We start from the raw sequence: 23,431 nt of genomic DNA, 5'->3' as shown, positions 1-23,431 counted from the left end.
GAACACACTCTCCCTGTGGAGTCTATTCTCCTTCTCCTACTCCTTAGAGAATGTCATTCCCACCCTAACTCATATCTTTCTATCAAAAAAATCTTGAATGCAATTGAATGTTCCCATCTTCGCCAGTTTACACAGGAATCCTTGTGTCCATAACGTATCATTAGCTTTCTCAACATCAAAGTAAACTGCTAACCTCTGACCCTTTATTAACTTGAGCCTTATGAATATAAGATTTCAAACTTAACACTTAATTCATGGTAATTCTCTTTTAAGAAATAGCTAATATACAGCTAATTTTCCACTACTTTCCACAGAATAAGAAGCCTTGCTATAACTATTTGTTCCATTATTTTACACACACGTGAAGTTAGTGAAATAGGTCTATGACTGGAGGGACCTGACTGATCGTTATTGGGTTTCAATATAGGGATAACAATCACAAATTTCCAGGAAGCAGGAAGTTGCTCCTCAACCCATATTGTATTAAGTTATTTCAAAGCCAACATAAGTTTCGTATATGATAACCATGTAAGCATATTATAACAAATATCACCTTCCCTAGGTGATGTCTAACCAACACCGTTAATAGCCCTTTTAAGTTCAGATAATATAAATTTGGCATCCAAGCAGCAATTGGAACATTCTTTATTTCTCAGCAATCTGAGGATTGCTTACCAAAACTGTTTCTCTGTAAGGCTTCTGTTCTTCACTTAAATTGGGCGAACTCTGTACATATGTACATATGTTTTTGCTAACAATTTTGATTTTCAGAGTCAGTCACTGTAATCTTCTTTCCACTATGCAAAACTGGCAATGCATCAAGTTTTCTAATTTGCCCCCTTTTCTGTATCATACCCCAAATGATCCCTACCTGGATCTCTTTCCCAATGCTATCACTAATGCTCATTCTTTGCCCTTCTCACTACTTTTCCAACTATATTGCATAGTTATGGTAAAGATGAAAAGGAGTAACATTGCCTAACTTTCCTAAAAACATTATTCCTCTCTTTCACAGCTCTTTTACATTCATCCATCCACTAGAAAACTTTTTATTATTTCTCATTGATCTGGGAATTGATTCTCTAGTTATTGAGTAGAATACAGATCCCCAGGTATTACTACTGAACTCTATATCCTCCAAAACAATTTGATCAGGAAATCTACTTTCACATAAATCATCAAATACATCCCAATTTGCCTTTTTTTAAAACTCCACCTGGGGATAGGAGAACCATTGCTCTAATATACAGCTATTCCCATTATACAGGCAATGGAGAAATGATCACTCCCCACTGTTGTATTATTATATACTTCCCAGTTATACATTCTTGCTATATCCTCAGATACCAGTGTAAGATTTACAACAGAAACAGCTGTAAAATAGATATATTCTTGTTCTCCTATCATCTTTTCTTTCAGAAATTCTTCCACCACCATTCCATTCACACCTGTGTCACTACAACCACACACGGACATTAAGATCTTCAAACCACGTAACCTTATTTTTCCCACTTCCACTGGTGGAAAGGTGTTAATCTTTCAAGAGTGTTATAAAATTATTATTTGTACTTTATTATTCACAGTTGACTCATAAACAATCTCAATCTCCAAAACTCCCATGATTGACAAAGGAAGCCACTCCTCCATTGCCCAATTTCTGATCGAGTCCTATATCAACATAACCTTGTATGTTAAAACTTAGACAAGCTTTCAACCAGGTTTTCTGTACACACATAACATTAAGCTTATTTGGTAAATATTCAATAAATTTCTTAAACTCTTGACCATTAGCTAACAGGCTTCTAGCATTCCATTGTAAGATTAGAAAAACAATTAAGAGCCCTCCTTTGAAGTCTGAATATTACTTACTCTTCCTTGTCAGGCATCATTAATAACTTCTAAAGTTAAGTTACTTTATCTGTAGATCTTTTTCTGCAGCTCTTAATATAATTTCATTTTGTCTCTCATACTTCAGCTTGTGCTGTACAATTTACCACATCTGCTATGAAAGTGACAAACTTTAGTTGATCAGCTAAAGGGAATCTTTGTAAAACAGTTACATAACTTACACCTTGTCTTTAACCTATCTGTATTCTTGATATTAATAGGGCTCATTGACACAGTCTTCTGTTCTTTCTGCAGAACCTCTGCATATGAGATGCCCATTTCCACCAAAAAAAACACACTGCACTTCCACAAATTTCTGATATACTGGACACCCTGCATAAGCAGAGCTATGCTTCCCTCCACAGTTGCAACAGTTTAGCCTAATGCCTCCTCCACAATGACCATAGTTATGTTCTCCACCAAATTTACCACACCGCTTTTTATTGTTATACACAGGTGCTATGTAACCAAACTCCTGACACTGAAAACATCTCAGCGGGTGTGGCACATAGACTGAAAACATAAAACTCATATAACCTAAATTAATTCTATCCAGCAACATTTTATCCATCAAATTTAATCAACACAGTTAAGCTATCTGTTCTAGCACCACCACAAAACCATTTTAAATGTTTGCAATCAATGCCTTTTCCCTCAACTAAATTATTTTTAAGTTGGTCTATTGATGCACCTAGAGGCACTCCTGTAGTTACTCCCCAAAGCCACTGTCATTCAAAATAATTCCTTGGTATTACTTTCATTGCTCCCACAGCTTTTAACCCCAAAGCTTTCTCACATTACTTAACGTTTTAACAAACCACTCGGAGTGCCCCATCTCTTAGAGGTCTTGCCACCACAATATTTTTTCAAATCCTTAGTTAATCTAATCAGATTGATAACAGAAATATTCAAAACTCAACAAAATTTTAAACTTTTTTTTCAAATTAAATCCTGTCCAATGCTGGGCAAAAAGCCACGACAATCCTCTATCAGCTGCTCATTTTCTGCTTCCCAGAATCCTGCCACTTGCCTTCCTCCATACAACTTCTATCACCCAATACCACTCCCTGTTTGTCACCCCCGTCTTCTCCATTGCTTCTTGCTATCTCTATCCCCGTGCCCCCATGTTCCTACCATAATGAAAATTCCCTACAGTAGGCACACCCCTTTGCTCCAACCACCCCCCCCAATCAGTTTTGCCACGTCCTCCCCACATTCAGTGCTCAGAGCTCTCTGTCACTATCACTCTATAGGCTTTAAAAGCAGAGGAGGCTAATTAATTGGTACAGAAGAAATGTCAAGGATATTCACTGCAATCCTTAATTTTTTTAAGGTAACTAGAATCCATCAGAATAAATTTCTTTTTAATGTTTCTGTAAGTGGAGCAATGAGGCTTAGAAATTTGATTTCAGATTAATTTGCTTATGGAATTTGAGCTGTTAAAGACAGAGTGATGAGCTGACATGACAAGGATTCTATTTATTTACCGAATCATAAATAAACTTTATTGAAATGTTGATTATTTTAGAACTGAAACGTATTTATCATTACAACTTGGTCTCCAAGTTTGGCTTGAAAAAGCAATCCGGTTTGACCAAATTGACACACCAGTAACAGATCTCAGCTGATTTTCTTTTCATTGAAATGAGTGGAAGGAACTTTATATAGGTTCAAGAAGAAAACTATAACTTTTTTTTCTCTTCTATAACACTCCCAAACACCAAGGATGAAAATCCTCCATTGTTAGGACAGTAACCACAATTTAAAAGATGTGCACTACGTGAACTAGCTTGCATTAATTTAAAATATATACATCAGGAGATTTTTTCAGTAATTTTCCTCTTTGTTATTCTCTCCTCCTTGGCATGGATAGCTCTTTGCCAGTGTTCATTTTGTAGATTTCTACAAATAAAATAAAGTGAGGTGTTTTAAGTTTAATGAAACCCATAACACATTTTATTGAACTCCCAAACCTACACAATAAAAGCCACTAAAAAACTTTTTACATAATAACATCATCATGTCACACCGGCCGCTTAAAGTGAACCCCAATCCAATGTTGGTGGTTGTGAATTCAGTATTTTTCCATCAATTATGTTACCCTGCACAGCCCCCAAGAATTCACTAAAGCTGGTATTGTGAGGTTTCTTGGAACTCCCACAAGCTGCCCAGCTCTGATTCTATGTTTCATGAGTGGAGGAACAGCAGGTGTCTCTGGCTCCTCCAGAGGTGTACTGACATGTCCATGGTCAAGTTGTGATGCCAAGGGCAGTGCAACGGAATACTCCAAATATTGGGGGGCCGCTTCAAGGCGATCTACTGAAATACCTTCAGGTCTATCCCTCTGATCAGTGATAAAAGTCTTTTCTCCCCATTCCAAGATGTGAAATGGGCCAAGTAAGGGGGTCTAAGGGGATATTGGTGTGCATCATGGTAGACAAAAACAAATGAGGAGGAATGTAGGTCAACAGGTACCCAAGAGTTAATCACCACATGGGTGGCAACGACCATTGGACTTAGAGACCATATGGAGGGGCAAAGCCCAGGGGCTATTTGACCGGCCCACAGTGCCAAGTCTTTCCATGTTGGCAAATTCAGACTTTGCGGCTGCCAGCTTTGCTGGGTCCAGTCTGCGGGTGCGGGCATGGACTGGCGGGCCAGTTGAGGGAATGTGGTGCTCAACCCCATCTTCTGTGACTGTAGGGGAGAATGTGGGCTTGGTGAGGTCTGGGAATTTGCCCAGCATTTGAGTAAACTCACATACAGTGGTGCTTGCACTTGTCAGAGCTGTGGGGAATGTACTGGGGAGCAGGGTGATGACCCAAAGTCCTTGATATCCTCAGCTGGCATTTCTTAAGATCAACTAACGGTCCTTGGGCACACAGGAAATCTGCACTGAGCACTTTGGCCAGGATGAATTGCTGTGTGTAACGTCGCCCACTGAAGCAGACTGTCACCCATCATGTCCCCTGGTTCTGGATCTTGCTGCCGTTGGCAAGGTTTTGTCTCTATAGGCAATGCTGGCAGTACACTCATCTGAGCACCTGCCACACAGAAAGCGTCGCCCTGAAAGGGTGTCCGTAGTGAACAGTAGACGGCCCTGGCAGCTGGATGCCACGGTGTTCACAGACCCCCGATGTCCCGATGCACTGGCACTGTCAAAGCTGCTGGGTGGTCGGCACTTCCTGAAGTCCCTACCAAAGCGAGCATGGTAAAAACACAGGTCCGGCGTCATCTGTTTCAGAGCCACGGGAGTCCTTATGTCGGGGGCCTTGCTGACCAGGCTTATTGAGGTAGAGAAAAGAGGAGGAATGATACACCACTGCCTGGCTGAGTGAAGACTATCAGCCATTTTAGCAAGCTCCCTATTGTCCACCATGGGAGCATTAGCGAGGGCTGTGTGAACTGGATCAGGCTTCTGCTGCATGGAGAGTTCTTTAATAATAAAACAAGGATAGTGCTTTCCCAGGAGAGACAGCTTGTGGTCCATTAGCTCTGAAGGCTTACCATCACTGAGACCGGGTAAGGAGAGTAACTGTCTGGCGTGCTCCGACTTCGAAGGTCCGGAAGTCTGTAAAAGGCGAGTTTTCAGTGATTGGTATTTATCATGTCCAGGCAGACTCATCCCTCTAACCACTGTGCTATTGCTAGGTGACGCTACCACATTTGATGTCGTTGGCAGAGATTTCTCGCAGAGCAAACTGGGCATCAGCTTGTACAAACCGAGTGACTTCACTTTGCTTCCAAAACGCTTGGAGTTTCAAAGTGAACTTGTTGGTTGACCTGTTGAATAACTCTGGAATCATCCCAGGGTATCGAGGTTGACAACGAAGGTTTCTGCAAATAAAACAAAGTGAAGTGTTTATGTTTAATGAAAGCTGTAACCACATTTTATTGAACCCCCAAACCTACACAACAAATGCTCGCTAAGACACCTTTTACGTAATAACATCAAGTCAGACCAGCCTTTTAATGCGTAACCGCAATGCAATGTTAAGATTTATGTACATTTCTTCTAATTATGTTACCCTGAAACTCTGCCATTGTTGAATGAGATCTTAGATTCAACCCAAGTACGTTTTTACTGATATCTGTATTTCCAGTAATTAGGTATGTTTCAGCCTTCCTCCCTCCCTTCCATTTTTCTCCCTTTCAAAAGAAGACACTATTGATAACACAAGGATCTAAGGTTTAGATTCAGTCACGCTGAAATCTTTAATTTGAAATTCATCAATTAAACATCTTGACTATTGGGCTGCTAGGAATGATGAAATTAAATAGGTTAATCATTTATTAATAAGAGCCTAGCATTCTGTTTTTTAAAAATCTTCCAGAGCTACAATGAGAACCAATCATTTTCACAGTTGATAGAAATGATTTTGACAGACAGACAGACTTTATTGATCCCGAGGGAAACTGGGTTTCATTACAGCCGCACCAACCAAGAATAGTGTAGAAATATAGCAATATAAAACCATAAATAATTAAATAATTATAAATTAATCATGCCAAGTGGAGATAAGTCCAGGGCCAGCCTATTGGCCCAGGGTGTCTGACACTCCGAGGGAGGAGTTGTAAAGTTTGATGGCCACAGGTAGGAATGACTTCCTATGACGCTCAATGTTACATCTCGGTGGAATGAGTCTCTGGCTGAATGTACTCCTGTGCCTAACCAGTACATTATGGAGTGGATGGGAGACATTGCCCAAGATGGCATGCAACTTGGACAGCATCCTCTTTTCAGACACCACCGTCGGAGAGTCAGTTCCACCCCCACAACATCACTGGCCTTACGAATGAATTTGTTGATTCTGTTGGTGTCTGCTACCCTCAGCCTGCTGCCCCAGCACACAACAGCAAACATGATAGCACTGGCCACCACAGACCCATAGAACATCCTCAGCATCGTCTGGCAGATGTTAAAGGACCTCAGTCTCATCAGGAAATAGAGACGGCTCTGACCCTTCTTGTAGACAGCCTCAGTAAAGCATGTATCATTTAAAAAGAAGCTGCAGGTTATAGAAGTGAGAGTTTACAAACTCTATTCACTGGCATCCAACTCCAACCTTCTCCCTGGCCACTGAGTAAGACTGAGCCTGACTGTCTGCAAACTTGTACAAGTATCAGCTACATTTCCAAGGCTTCTGTAATATTGTAAGGGGGCAAGTTAATGCCAGCTGTCAACCTTAAGCCTTTCCTAGTTTGGCTGGCAGTGAGATGATGATGATTGTAGAAATTATAACTTTAATTAGCAGGCTAGAAATTGCCTCATGCCAAAATGTGCTTATAACTAATTACATATAGTGAGCCAATCAATATCCAGTGCTATTGTGTGTGAGATTACTAATTATAAAGTATGAATCGCCCCTTCTGTGCAAAATGACCTTATTCCATCACTGAGGGGAATCTGTTGGATTTTTACTGTCTCTCATTCTTTGGGGCACTCTACCGTTTTTGTGGATCTTTGCAAAGAACTAGAATTTCATGTTGTATATTGTACATATTTCTCTGATATTAAATGAAAGTATTGAAACTAAGTATTGAATTAAGGCAGGTGAGATTAATGTATCTGTTGGGGCAAGAGAAGGGTGGGGAAGGTTGATAGATAAGTTGGGAGTGTGGAAATGTGAGGGAAAGAGGAAGTCATCTGTTTGGGAGATTCAGTTTTAGACTCGAAGGTTGGAGAAATTCTGAGAGAAACATGGAGCAATGATTAAATTCAGAAATTAAAGCAAGCTAATCTGCTGACATATGGAATCCATGGCCTTGTATTTGGTTAGATAGATTCATTTTAGGTGAGACAGATTGAAGTATTCATATTCATCATGAAAACCTGCCTTTGCATGAGAAGTCCACATGAAACACTACACTTATACAAATGAATTTTTGGAAATTGTGTCTTAGTGTGCATTACATACCAGGAGAAGCCTCAATTCATAGGTCTTCAGCATATGACAGAATTTCTAGGATGGCATTTTATACATGAAGTGTTGACCTTGAATAACTCAGATATTCTCACTGATATCTGGCTTCTCCCTAACTACAACAGAACAGGATGAAGATGGTCTTGTCAGTATCTGGGGAAGTGACTGTGGTCATGAAACAATATTGGATCCTTCACACAAGGGCTCTGCAGATGCTGGAAACCTAGAGTAACATGCTGAAGGAATTCCACAGGTCAGGCAGCATCTATGGAAAGGATTAACGAGTCAACATTTCATGCCAAGAGGTTTCACCAGGACTGAGGAAGGGCATTGGCCCCAAATGTCGACTCTTTAGTCCTTATATTAGATGCTGCCTGACCATTAGAGTTCTTACTGCATTTTGTGAATACTGGATCCTCCATTTCTGCAGTTGGAGATAGAGGTAACATTTCTGCCTAAGATTGCACTGTTTAGATCACGGTTGCAAGCCAGAGAGTCCTCTGTCACTCTGCATTTGAGACCAGTTGAGTACACTTTATTCCTTTGCCAGCGAACAGCAGCCAAGTTAACTAATTCACAAGGTGAGGAAGTGACAAGATGTCATTGAGCAGATGTATGTCACTTTGCGGATACTGCATATAATGAATGGAGTACAATTCCCAATGTCCAATTGTTGTATACCATACAAAACACATCATGCTGCTCACCACCATGTCAGGTTGGAGTAACAGATATTTTCTCCTGAACTGGATTTGCTTTTACAGCTGTCACTTGTAGTTTCATGGTTACCTTTACAGAAATTAAATTTTAATAGTTTTGAATCCCTGACTACTTAGTTAACTGGCCTTGTGGGATTTGAATCTGTTTCATCCACAAAATTCTCTGTATTAATTTAACCAATACACCTATGATCATGTGACAGTTTTTCCTTCAAATAATGTGTATTGGGTTTTATTTGATTGAAAGCCTGTTGTGGTTGAAAATCTGGCAGTGTGTGCAGCCCATGAGATGTGGCTGTGGGAACCAACTCAGTGTTTGGTACGTCTTGATTGGTAGAGGCTTTTGATGGCTGACGATATGCTAAGACTTGTGGTGCAGTTGGTGAGTTATAACATTTGAAAGCTAAAAAGAGCATGTATTTATATAATGCCCTATACGTCCCATTCAAGATGTGGCAAAGCATTAAAGAAATCATTTTGAAGTGCAGTCATCCTCATAATGCTTACCAAACTAAAACATGAATGTTTACTAACTTTAGATTCACGGAACTTGACCCATCCCACCTCTTTGCCATCTTACCCTTCTGACAGAAGGTTCTATTCACCTCTCACTGCTGAGCTCAGTTTAACAGCTTCAAATATTTTCCTTTATTACCCCCTTCAAACACCATCACACATTTCTATTCCAATTTTAATTATGCTAATATTCCATGACAACATCTGAGGCAAATTGGACTGCAGGTGAGGTCTTACCACTTACAATATTTACAGGCAGTAGTCAGGGAAGGGTGGGGGGGGGGTGGGAATGTTGATTATAGCCCCATTCAAAAGTAGTATAACATATCTGAAAATGTCAAGATTTGAAAGCTTATAAATAATGTTTCTGTCACTTTCACACCAAACAAATGAACCAAGATATGGCTGTGCAAATGTCAACTGAAAAATACTCATTAATCAGGGACATTGAAATGATTTGCGGCACTTCAAGAATTACTCAACAAGCCAAGCATATCGCAGAGTTCCACACACATAGATGGTCCATCTATCTTAAAGGACAGATTAGTATGAGGAATTAAAACTGTAATGTATTTTTAGGATAGATGCAGGATAAAACACAGCTGTATGTTTTGATTTCTCTTGAAGTTTTTTTTATTTTGGGTGAGAATAAGTGAATATTTAAAGTTGGAAATGGTTATTACCAAAGGTAATTGTTACAATTATCACAATATATCTGGCATTGTTACTTCACTACATTAATGATCAAGTCCAAACGTCTTCGACACTTATACCATATATAGTTGAGATCCAGTGTGTTCTTTCCTCCTGGCTGCACATGCATAGCCAAACTTAATTCAATGTTCTGATGTTGCAATGCAGAACTAGCCGTATGTCTGGCCAACTGCAATAGCGTAGAATTGGAAACACTGACAAAGTGGAACATTGCCCAGGTATATCTGATGTAAAATGGTACTAACCTAATGCTGCTGATTTCTGTCTAGTCAATCTACTTTCAATTGACAGCAGAGTGATGAAAGGTGACATCAACACTTGGCTCCACACCTCATCAGGGCCTCTGTGGAGGCACAAATCAAAGAAGTGATGGAAGTGTTATGCCTATTTCATCAAGTGAGACACCTGGACGTCCATGTAAAAACTAAAATCTATGGCTATTAAAGGGGAAATATTCAAATGATCAGAACCAGACTTCAAACATGGGGAAAATAGTTGTGGTAATTAGTTATCAACCATCCCACCCCTGGACATTGTTCTGGGAATTCCTTGAGGTAGTGACACTGGCTGCGCCATTTTTGACCATATCATTGACATTGCTTAGAATCAGAATACGGTTTATTATCACTGACATATGTCATGAAATTTGGGATTTTGCAGCAGCAGTACAATGCAAATCACAAAACTATATGATCAATAACAAAAAGGAACCATGATATATATAAAATTAAGCAAGTCGTGCAAAAAGAGAGAAAACAGCTGGTAGTATTCATGGGTCATTGCCTATTATTAAGCTCAGACACAGGGATGTTCACTGATAGTTTCACAGTTCAATTCTATTCACAACTCACCAGTGACTGAAACAGTGCACGCCGAAAGCAGCAAGGATGAGAGTCAGGTCTTTGGTCTGTATGGCGTCAAGGCAGAAAAGTAAACCAGAGATCAAACTGAGTTCAGCCAAGATCCATTGAATGGCAGTGCAGGCTGAAGAGGATACTTCGGAATCAGATTAATTATCACCGACATATGACATGAATTTGTTGTTTTAGGCCGGTAGTGCAAAGACATAAAATTCTGTGAATAAAGAACAAAATAAATACAGAGGAAAGGAACAAAGGGATAGTGTTCATGGGCCATTCAGAAATCTGATGGCAGAGGGAAAGAAGCTGTTCCCAATCTGTCATATGTGGCTCTTCAGGGTCCTCTACCTCTTCCCCAATGATGGTAATGAGAAGAGGGCATGTCTTGGATAGTGAAGGTTCTTAGTATTGAATACTACCTTCTTGAAGCACCAGCCCTTGAAGATGTCCTCGATAGTGGGGAGCGCTGTGCCCATGATGAACATACCTTCCTATTCTTGGAGGAAGGGCATTTGTTATATCTGACCCCTTAATAGCTCATTCAAATTTTACTGTAATTGGTTCTCCAAAGAATAATTACTAGTTTAAAGAGTACTATGTGTGTAGTCCTTGGGTGTTCTTATTTATAAATAAAAGACTTTTTCATACTACACTGTGTGCTACCATGCGTTGAATAATTTATCTTTTTGAATTAAACTACCTGAAATAGAAATCACATGTGTTGTACAAACAATTATCAGAGAAATAATTTGTTAATAAAAGATAAATAACATATATTTACTCCATGGTGCAGACCTCACATAAAGATATAAAAATCGAGGAAGTCATTTGATCTAGAGACAAAAGAAATTGCAGGTTTTTGTAATTTCGAGCTCAAAAGCAAACTGCAGTAAGAACTCATAAACACAAGAGAGTCTGCAGATGTTGGAACTCCAGATAAACTCACACAAAATGTTGGAAGGAACTCAGCAGGTTAGGCAGCATTTATGGAAATGAATAAACATTTGACATTTTGGACCAAAATCTTTCTTCAGGATTGGAAAAGAAGGGAGAAGACGTGACACAAGTTGAGGAACCGCTTTCTTGGACACTTCCCGCTCCTCCAAAAGCGATATTTCCTGGTGGCCATCCATTTGAATTCCTATCCCCATTCCCATTCCAACATGTCAGTACATGGCTTCCTCTTCTCCCATGGTGAGGGTACTCCCAGGGCAGAGGAGCAACACTTCATATTCAATCTAGGTAGCCTCCAATCTGGTGGCACGAACATCAATTTCTCCTTCTTGTAATCTTTCTTTACCTCTCCCTTCCCTCTTCTATTCCTCAATCTGGCTTCTCCTCACCTGTCTATCACATCCTTCTGGTGCCCCTCCTTCTTCACCTCTCCCATGGTCCACTTTGCTCTCTTATCAGATTCCTTCATCTCCAGCCCTTTACCTTTCCCACCCACCTGGGTTCATCTATCACCTTCCAGCTAGTTGTCTTTCCCCTCTCCTCATCTTTTTTACTCTGGCAACTTCCCCTTTCCTATCCAGTCCTGAAGGGTCTCAACCCGAAACATCGACTGTTTGTGTGTTTTCTTAGATGCTGCCAGACCTGCTGAGTTCCTGCAGCAATGAAAACTCTGTGTCAGGCAGCACTTGTGTAGACAAAGGGGCATCAATGTTTCGGGTCGAGAATTTACATTAAAACAGTGTATAAGAAATGTAAGGGCACAGGAGCAGGAACAGGAGACCACACCCCTCCATTTTGCCCCATCCTTTTAGTTTCATCCTGACGCACCATCAATAACTCTCTCTGAGACGTAAAGGCGAGATATCGGCTTTTATTGACTGGAAGAAGGAACAAGCAGTGGTTGACCACCATACTACATCCTGGAGACTGAGAGGCCGGGCTCAGGCCTCAATCGCCTTTATACCGGGGTCTGTGGGAGGAGCCACAGGAGCAGTCAGCAGGGGGCGTATCCAGACAGGTATTTGTAGTTCACCACACATCCTTTGAGTTGAAAAGAAATTATTCAGCAAATTTTGAAACATTCCCGTCAACGGGTGCAGCCACTTGCTTTTAAACCTCTGAGTGCAGGCTATCAAGCCCTGATGAGTAAGCCACACGAGTTTAACTCATGCATTATCGTTTGTGACTTGGATTCTTTCAAATTCCTTCAGTGCCCCATATCATGATTTAATACAAGTCCAATACATTCTTTGATTAACAATGCTGCCCCATCTCCTTTCCCTTCTGGCCTCTTGTTTTTGAACTTCATGTAACCTGGAACATTGGGTGCCCATCCCTGGTCACCCTGAAATTACATCTGTGCACAGCTATTCGGTCATCCACACGTGTGCAGCTTATCTATCTTATTGCAAATGCTGCACATATTCTGAAAACAATTGGTAAGTTTTGTTTCTTTTGGTTTTTTTACTAACTGTGGATTTGGTCTGTGCTGTAGACTTCTGTTCACCTTTTCTGCCCCAGCTGGATACAAGCAACATTCTCTACCCATAGGAATGCTGCCAGTGAGTAAGCAGATTCAGCAGCGATGGGAGAAAGTGTGGGCATATGCACCTGGAGGGTCAGAACGATAGGAATGGATTGGTAAAGAATGAAGACTTTCCAGGACTATTAATAAGAGCTCATGGCAGGAGAAGGCCAGAATGAACACTGAAGTGAATAATAGCACGCGAGAGCAACCCGTCAGTGTTTGCTCTTTGGGAAAGTCGGGAAATGGCTGGAGACACAAGAGACAGCAGATGCTGAAAACTGGAGCAACAGTCAGCTGGAGAGACTCAGTGGGTCCATCAGCATCTATGTGATGTTTGGAATTGTTAATGCTTTGAGTTGAAACTCAGCATTAGGAAACGGCTGTGTTTTCTATACCTGCATTTGTGGGCTTACAAAGTAGATAGAACCTTCCTTCCTTGAGTTTGTGTCAGCTCCTGAAATGGAGCAGTGAGAGTAGCAAAGTACGAGACATGGTAGAGAACAATAGCAACATCCGGGAATGATCCTGAGGTGAGGAAGATGAGGAAATGCCTGAGGTTGTAGATGGTCTGCCATCTTCTTGAGATCCAAGAATGCAGACTGAGCGCAGATTCTTTAAATTGCATGATTTCAGAGACAATGGGACCAGAGAAAGTGTTTCTTTAGAGAAGAAATAATATATGTTTTTAGAAGAGTGAAGTTAAAAATCTGACTATGGTTACATATTACACATATGTGGCAACATTTGGGGAATTTTGCCAGAGTTTGGGGAACTTGGGGCAGCACGGAGCATACAGAGTAGAGTAATGCTTTACATCACTAGTGATCAATCAGATGATTGGGATTCAAGATTCAAAATTGGTTAATGTCATTTCCTGTACACAAGAGTAAAGGAGAACAAACTAATTGTTACTCTCGATCTGATGTACCACAAAAAAGCCACAAAAATAAAACAATAATGAAAACACAATAAATATAAACACATAAGATAGCCTATATACTCAGACTGATTATGCTGAATATCAATAATTTAGATAATGGAATAGATGATACGAAGATCGGTGGAGGGGCAGGTAGTGTTGAGGAAACAATCTGGCTCTAGGACTCAGACAGATTAGGAGAATGGGAAGGAAAGTGGCAAAGGAAATACAATGTTGGAAAATGCACGGTCATACACTTTGGAAGTAGAAATAAAAGTGCAGACTATTTTCTAAACAAGGAGAAAATCCAAAAATCTGAGATGCAAAGGGTCTTGGGAGTCCTTGAGCCATACACTCTGAAGGTAACTTGCAGGCAAAGTCAGTGGTGAGGAAGGCAAATGCAATGTTAGCATTCATTTCAAGAGGTCCAGGTGCAAGAGCAGGGATGTGATGCTGAGACTTTATAAGGTACTGGTGAGGCCTCACCTTGAGTATTGTGAACAGTTTTGGGCTCCTCATCTAAGAACAGATTTACTGGCATTGGAGAGGGTTCAGGGATGTTCATAAGCATGATTCTGGAAATGAAAGGGTTATCATACAAGGAATGTTTGATGGCTCTGGGTTTGTACTCACTGGAATTTAGAAAGATGGAGGAGGGGTAATCTCATTGAAACCTTTTGAATGTTGAAAGACCCAGACAGAATAGATATGGAAAGGATGTTTCCCATGGTGGGGGATAGCCTCAGGATAGAGGGGCGTCCATTTAAAACAGAGATGCTGAGAAATTTCTTTAGCCAGTGGGTGATGAAGTTGTGGAATTTGTTACCACAGGCAGCAGCAGAGGCTAGGTCGTTGGGTGTATTTAAGGTAGAGCTTGATAGGTTCCCGATTAGACACGGCATCAAAGGTTACAGGGAGAAGGCCGGGGAACAGGCTTGAGGAAGGCAAAAAAGGACCAGCCATGATTGAACAGGAAAGCGGACCTGATGGGCCAAATGGCCTAATTCTACTCCTATGTCTTATGGTCTAAAGAAAATTAAGTGATTCTCGTCTACACACAAGGTGACTTGTGTCAACAATAAAGTAGTGATGAAGTTAGTGGGTGGAAGTGTTGATCAAGCTTACTGCTTGGGGAAAGTAACTGTTTTTGAGTCTGGTGGTCCTGCCATAGTTGCTATGTAGTCTCCTCCCTGATGGGAGTGAGACAAACAGTCCATGAGCAGGGTGGGTGGGATCCTTCATGATGTTTACTGGCACTTTTGTGTATATGTCCTTGATTGCATGTAGGCTGGTGCCAGTGATGTGTTGGGTAGTTTTGACTACCCATCATAGAGCCTTCCTGCCTATCACAGTGCAGTTTACACACCAATCAGTGATGCAGCTCGTCAGGATGCTCCCCACTGCACATCTGTAGAATAATGTGACTATGGATGTGCAAAGTCCAGCTCTCTTCAGCCACCTCAGGAAGCAGAGACATTCTTGACTGAGTAGGATATGGTCTGGGACTATGAGCAGTTGTGTGTGATGTGCATTCTCTGGAGTTTGAAACTGTTTATAGTTTCCCCTGCTATGACGCTGATGCAAAGAGGGCTGTGAGTGAATAAGTTCTCCTCAAGTCGATAACTAGCTCCTTTGACTTGCTGACATTGAGGAAGAGGTAATTTGGCTGGAACCAGGCCTCAAACTCTTCCACTTCTTCTCTGTGGGCGGTCTCATTACTGTTGATGATGAGCCCCAGCACTGACCAGCCTCTGGCAAACTGGACAATGTGATTTCTCGGGTGTTTGGCCGTGTAGTCACGTGTGAGCAGAGTGTACAGCAGTGGGCTCAGCACACAGCCCTGGGGGGGACAGCTGTGTTGAAGATGAGGGGGAGGGAGGAGTGATTGTGCACCCTGACTATCTAGGTCTGTTTATTAGGAAGTCCAGCACTTAGTTGCACAGTGGTGTGTTTTGACCAAGAAGCAGGATTTGTTCACCAAGGCCTGTGGGACAACAGTGCTGAATGCCGAACTGAAATCCAGAAACAGCATCCTGACATATGGTAAGTGTCCTTGTTTTCTAGGAGTGTCAGGGCCAGGTGCATGACCTATGCTATGGTATCTGTTGTAAAGCAGTTCTGTTGGTAAACATTGAGGTGAGTGTCCAATGTAGCAGGTCTGTAGGGAGATTCTACATTCGCCCCTGTGACTACATAGGTTTCCTCCGGGTGCTCCAGTTTCCTGCAATATTCCAAAGACATATGGTTTAGGGCATGAGAAAGTTGTGGGCATGCTATGTTGGCACAAGAAACATGGCAACAATTGCAGGCTTCGCCCAGCACACCACGTTGGTCGATAGCGCGAAAACATTTCACCGTATGCTTAAACTTTATTTGTCACATACACATTGAAACATTTATCTTTTGAGATATTTAACCATTTACATTGGGGAAACAAAAATCCTGTTGCATAATATTTTAATAAGACTGGTCAGTATTATTCGTTTTTATTTGCATGTTGTCTTCTCTGACACATTGGTGTTTGTCAATCTGTCTGTTTGAATTTACAAAAATACTATTGTATTTCTTTTCTTCCTGAAAATACTTGCAAGAAAATAAATGTCAAGATAGTGTGTGGTAACATATATGTACTTTGACAATTACTTTACTTTGAACTTGAGAACAAAGGAAGTGAATTTTTTCATCAATAGTAAGACATCCAGAGATGTGCATAAAATTGCTGTACTCTGCGTTAATTTAATCTTCAACAGCACCGCAGTCTTGTCTTTAGTAGCTTTTCAAACAAGGTTGTAACCCCAACTTTATCTGATTTTCTCGCAGGCAACACCATAATGCTTGCATCAAAGGGTATCAGCTACGCAGAATAACTTGAAAAGCACAGTCCATTTGGTTCTATATCTGTCAAGCAAGCATGAAAGAGTATTGGAAAAGTAACAGCACCCAGGACTGAGTAATGAAACTTGGCCCAGTCGATATTGGATTGGAAATCAAACAACATTCTGGTGGAAACACTTTTGCCTAGAAACTGGGCTTTTGGGGTCGGGGGTTGTGGTAAACTATGTATACCTGTCTGGACACGCCCCCCCCCCCCACTGACTGCTCCTGTGGCTCCTCCCACAGACCCCTGTATAAAGGCGATTGGAGGCACTGCTCCTCCCTCAGTCTCCAAGATGCCATGTTCCCTTTTGCTGCTAATAAAAGCCTATTGTTCACCTCCCATCTCCGAGGGCTATTGATGGTGCATTGGGGGTTCCTGGGGTAGAGTGTTGGGGTGAGGGGAGCATGGTTTCCTTGGTATGGGTACAGAGGTTTCCATGATTGGGATTGTGTACGTGGGGTGGGGTGTTTTCCTGGGCTGGAGTGGGGTACAGAGAATCTCTGGGCTGGAGTATGTGGGCACAGGGCAAAGCTCATGGTCCCTTGACTGGTTCATCATTTGCAGTGACTATGTATTATGGAATTTGATCGTGCCAGTTCATCATTCTGAATCACCCCAGAGACTTTGGAGAGCAGAATGTTTGGTGGTCCCGCTCCCCTCAGCCCCCCCCCCCCCCCCCCCCCCGCCACCCCAGCTCCATGCAGCTATACTGGCACCACTACGGGGAAACTTATTTAAAGCCTGACTCGCCTTGCAGCAGGACTCCAATAAAACTGTTGAAGTTCAAATTAGAGTTCTAAATGGGAATTGAACAGTGGCTGCTTTACCACACAAATAGTGCATGGCAGCAAGACATTATTAGTAATAACATTTTTGCTCAATTTTCTGAATTGTCTTACAACAGTATACCTACAGACAGCACCTCAAGTATCAAGGTATCCAATTATAAGCACTTTGTTTCAGTTATCAAATTATATTAAGCAATGAGGGTTTTGCTGGAGCCGGGGTCAGGAAATCCAACAGGTCATGCAGAATGAGACTTGCAGCAGTTAAGAAAATAGCAGGGCTGATTCATAGACTTGATCTTATCTGATTGCAGCATCTGCATTTCAATATAAATGCAGGTCAGTAATGTATTTTGATCATTTAAACAAAGTTCCAATTGGTTACAGGGAGAACTCAAGAAAGCAAAATTCCTCCACAACCTTCCAACAGTCATAGAATGATAGCACACTACAACACAGAAACAGGCCCTTCAGCACATTTGGACTATGCTGAACTATTAATCTGCCTGGTCCCATCAACAAGCAACCAGACAAAAGCCCTCCATACCCCTCCCATTCATGTAGCTATCCAAAGTTCTCTTAAGCACAAGTTCTCTTCTATAAATATATTTTCCAAATATAGGTGCAATTAAAGGCCATGTTTTCCATGAAAATTACTTCTTGTTTTTAGATCCTTCTTTCCTCTGACAGATTTAAATTAATTTAATTTTCATTGGGAGGAGATTAACTGCAGACATTCCGCCAAGTTAATGTCTAGGTCCATAGTTGGGAAGAGTTAGTTTCACTGCAGTGCTGTAATTTTTCTGTAAAGATCCGATAATCTTTCTGCTTTAATCTAGCTATTTTGTCTGTATTTCTGAATTGCCTTCTTTTTGTTTGGTTTATGTATTCTGTTGCATTGGCTTGTAATTAAATTAGCAAACTGATGAAAGAGTATCGATACAAAAATAAAATACACTGGATTCTGTAAATCTGTAATCAAGACAAGGTGTTGGGAAATACTCTGCAGGTCAAGTGTTATCTGTGGAGAGAGGAGAATTGTTAACCTTCAAGCAGAGGTGAAAGTAAACAAACTGCATTGGTACACTTACTAGGAACAAAATTTAGTAGAAATAGGTAAAATATACAACGTTCTCCCCGTATGACCATTCCAGTAAGTATTCTAATTTACTTTCACTTCTGCTTTCAAATCAAAATTGGAATGGTTTTATGAGAGTTGCTATTGCCCATACAGCAATATTTATTAAATTAGTGCAGTTCTGCTTTAGAAAATGTGGATTTCCAGGTGTCAGCCAACAAAAGATGCATCATAGTTCCATAAAATTATCCCAAAACTTTAATTGCTTATTTTAACCTATCAAGTTTTGAGTTGGTAAATTTAACAACACAAGTACACAGAAAGACAAATCCAACTGCCATTCACGTTTAATATGTAGATAAATACATATCTGCAACCAGCTGACTACTCATTCCCCTTTGGGTCCATATTAAACATAAAAGTGGATCGATTGGGCTTTTAAAATTTTAACTTTTTCTGACTCTTTAGTTACCTGATTTTGTGTGGTTTCACTCCATAATTCCATGGAGTTATGTATCCAGTTGACGAGCAGAGGGTGACCGTGTTCGTGGTAAAAGTGGATGGAGCTGTAAGCTGGATAGCAACAAGATTGACTGCAGCTTTGTTCAGCCAGACACATAAATACTTATGTATCAATATTATGATGACAATGAAGCAGTCATTTAAAAATGCTTTCTTCAGCTTTGTAAACCAACATTGTCTGCAATAATCCATTTATCTGAAACCACAAGAATACCATAACTGATGTTCTTCGAGTAGCAGCCATCTTGTCTGGTATGACAATCAATCAAATGTCTGGCAACACAGCACATCCCAGGCATAAATGATTATTAATAGCACATAGTAATTCACACAAAGTAAACCAAACTAACAGTTGTGGATGTTAAGTTAAAAGTTTTTAAGACTGTAAACTGTTTGGGAGTAATTTCTGTGAGCCAAGTCTTACATGCAGAAATTAAATTTCGGATAGATCTGACTGGGAACAAAGCCACATGGTAGAACAGAGGAAAACTTTAAAAATAAAATTTTCATGATGTTCATCAAAAGTATATTCCAGTTAAAAGAAAAGACGGTAAGGGTGGGGAGAGCTAGTCTTGGATAATGAAGTAAGCAAGTTAAGGAAATAAGTTAAGGCATCAGACTACAAGCTCATGTATACAAAGATGCCAAAATGTATTGGAAAATGGGAAGATTGAGAAAACATTAAAAAGCAATAAAAACCCATTAAACAACAAGAAAGCAAGGGAAGCTAGATTATGAAAGTAAACTAGTACAAAATAAAGAGATGGTAGAAGTTTTTTTATAATTATATACTGAAAAAGTGTGGCTGAAGTCCCTTGGAAGATGAGAAAATGGAATTAATTATTGGATAATGAGGGAAAAAAGCTGATTGTCTAATTGGTGGCTGCTACTTGCTTTGAGTTTCATCTCAAAATAGTACAGAAGCAACAATTATTTATAATTTTAATGATTTCATATTCCTGGCTGTTTTAGCACAATAATGACATGACCAAAAGCTACTGGGTTAACTTGATTTAGTACACTCTTGCATGATGCAGTGGAGACATGTTATCTTGATGAATGAGAATCATGGCACTGTACAAAATCATTTCTAATCATAGTTGAATTTGCCCCAGTCAAACCAATTTTCACATTAGTTGTTGCTCTGCATTTTGAGTATAATATTGTTTCCACTCAACTGTCCCATCAGTTCAGACAATCTAATAACAAATGTACTGAGCCCTTCGACCTGCATTATTCCCTGTGTTAATACATATTATTAAAGGTATTTGCTACTACTAATCTGAATGACACATTTGATCTGGAAAGTGGACATAAACTTAAATACTTTGTCCAGTTAATAAATATTCAGGACTAACAGAATAACACCGCAAGATAAAATGGAGATGTACGACTTTCCCTGAAATTAATGATCTGCTAACGAAACCACATTCTGAGAAGTCCAATGTTCTTTTCTGAAAATAGAGCATTGCTTCAGTAGACAGGGAGTGAAGCCGTTATTTTAGTTAACTGAAGGAAACTGCCAGTTCTTCTCCAAAATTAATGATGTGATGCTACAAACCATCATCTGTATATTCTTCCAAAACTGCATATTCCCATGATTTTGTAAGTGGGTAGCTGAGTGCAAAGAAACATTAAACATAACAGTCTGCCATTGAATGCTGTCATGTTCATTAGTCCATTGTTCACTGCAAAGAAATATGATTTTTTAAATTAAGAATCTCAACTCTATGTTCCCAAAGATTTCGACTAGAATAATCTGGTTATTTGTATTTGTTTTTGCATGTACTTTCATGGGAGAACTGTGGCATTTGTGGTATGGAAAACACTATATAAACAACACCGGTTCTTAAACTTTGAAGCTACTTTGCTGTTGAGCAGAAGGCCCCTTCAGTGTAGATTACAGATTATGAATCATAATCCAAACTGCATGATCAACTTTATCATGACTGAAGTCACATCAACAGCCAATTAAGTGCTGCTGGATAATTATCTTGTGCACATTCAGTACTCCTGCCTTTCTTGGTGTATTATCAACTGTCCTTCTGATCGCTCTCCTGGCAGCTCAATGGTTAAGTTGTCTGACTGGTAATCCAGAGAACTGAACTAAAGATCCACTGCTTGAACAACAGAATCCATCATAGCACCAAGGATTCATTTAATTGAATAGGCTGGAGTTAAAATAGAATGCTTCTGTTTCAATAATGAAATTGCTGGATTGCTGTAAAAATCCACATCCTTTAGAAGGAAGAATATTTGCAATTTTTATCTTACTATCTGTTACAGCACTGGTGTTTAGGGCAGCAATGAAGGTCCTCCATCTCTGGCAGTTCAGGGCTTCCTTCATCATGTCAGTAGCTTCCTCTTGATTTTCACTAGTGTCAGTCATGGAAGTCCTCTGTGGAGACTCAGGAATACCGTCGCACTCAGTTGTAGAAGGATTCTTCATTTGCTGTATCTGTAACACTTCTTGTTTTACCAGTCAGGGTTGTTATCCCTGAATTGAGTTGCTGAACCTGGAGGACCGGTGGACCACTGTTAGTCTAGCTTCTGACATTTGACCTTTGTAGCAAGGGTGACCCTATCAAGAGTTAAAGCAGAAAGCCCTGACTCCAGCTGACATCTGGGTCATTGAGGCATGCAAGCCTCCAAACCATGACAAGGTTGTGGTCTTCTTGGAGGATCTTTATCTGGAGCCACATACAATTCAGATATTTGGTGCCATATATAATCCAGATATCCAGACTGTTAACAACCCTCTGAAGCATCACTTGATTCAAAGCCAATTGCTAGTCACATCAACAACTTTCATTAACTTGAGATCAAATTTTAAAGTCTCAATGGAATTTTGCTTCTTTTCTCTTTTTTAAAACTCACTCCTTTAGTCCTCTCACTCCTTGAAGTAAAATGCAGAGAGCTAGAAAGGAATACAAAAATATGAAAGAGAAGGCAGAAACCTTCAGCAGAAATTAGGAGAAGCTGATTTCATATGGAGTAACTTCCATTTTTTGCTACTTTCTGTACCACTTTATGGGTCTATTATTATTAATAATAATTTCTATTATCATTAATTCCTAAATCCAGAGGGAGAGTAGGGAGAAATCATCAAATGCAATTGTATTGAGTAAGCAGAGTTTTCACAAAGACAATTCAACAGCTTCAGTTTGTAGTTATTTTTCAAAATTCATATGCATTTCCAACAGGTCCCAATCAATATACCATAGACAATCAATGTACCATGTGTGAACAGTACACTATGCACATCAATATCAATGTGCAGTCACTATACCAAGTAGAGTCAACCTATCAGGTGCAGTCAGCATAGCATGTGCAATAGATACATCACATCAGTACGCCTTATGCAGTCAATGTTCCATCCACAAACAATCTATCGTTTATAATCAATGTATTATACGCAATCAATATATCATGTGCAACGGATGTGTCATGTGCAATCAATCAATATATGATACAAAATTAATACTTAAAAATGAAAAATGTTCCTCTAATTTGCAAGTTCAAATGGGTTAATGATTTGAAATGCAGGAAAAGAAAGAATATTTGTAAATTATCAACACAACCAACTTAATTTATTTTAAATCTTAGGAATTGCATGAAGCCGATTTTCATCATTAATCTGATGGGTCTGTGAACCTAGTACGAGTTTCAAAACATAGCTAACTAAGGCAAGAATAAAAGCACTTGGGAAAACTAAACTGTTGCAGCAGATTGGGAAACATTGCCAAAAAATGCTGGTAATGGATGTTCAACAAAGAATTTCATTTTATTTCTTGGATTACTATGAAATTTATATTGTTCCCCCAGCCATTCCGTTTTATGGAACAGTAACAGCAACATGGAACTCTCTTTTCTCCCATTTTGAATAATGATATGAGAAAATAGAAAGAGTATCGATAATGAGATTTACAATAACAATCACATTACAATTATTTTGTGGCTAATTTTTTTTCATACAGGAAATTAAGAGCATAAGAACATGCAGATAAAATGAGTTTTTGCCAAACCAACTACAGAGTTGGGAATACTGTAAAACTGTCATATACTGTTAATATTAAAATCATCAAATGTTCTTTACTACTTGTCACTTGAGACTAATCACACTGGTATTGGGAACCAAATAGGTCTT

General features: G+C 39.9%; 1 protein-coding gene across 3 annotated transcripts in view; it reads right to left on the bottom strand.

Annotated features, from left to right (window-relative positions):
* Nucleotides 1–3,830: 3,830 nt before the first annotated feature.
* LOC132405140 (uncharacterized) overlaps nt 3,831–23,431 on the bottom strand; it is a 34,115-nt gene continuing 14,514 nt past the window's right edge. Inside the window, exons 2-3 of one of the 3 annotated variants that reach the window (XM_059989839.1) lie at nt 19,235–19,335; nt 3,831–5,724 (exon numbers count right to left, since the gene is read on the bottom strand). In XM_059989839.1, coding sequence (XP_059845822.1) covers nt 4,841–5,596 — 756 coding nt within the window. In that variant the 5' untranslated portion in view covers nt 5,597–5,724; nt 19,235–19,335 and the 3' untranslated portion in view covers nt 3,831–4,840. Of the gene's footprint in view, nt 5,725–19,234; nt 19,744–23,431 lie in introns of those variants that run through there. The other 2 variants (XM_059989840.1, XM_059989838.1) reach the window with 2 other exon arrangements.

The sequence above is a fragment of the Hypanus sabinus genome, chromosome 15, assembly GCF_030144855.1.
Source record: "Hypanus sabinus isolate sHypSab1 chromosome 15, sHypSab1.hap1, whole genome shotgun sequence".
Taxonomy (NCBI): Eukaryota; Metazoa; Chordata; class Chondrichthyes; order Myliobatiformes; family Dasyatidae; genus Hypanus; species Hypanus sabinus.
The sequence above is the reverse complement of the archived record's forward strand: the minus strand, read 5'-3'. Positions and strand labels throughout refer to the sequence as shown.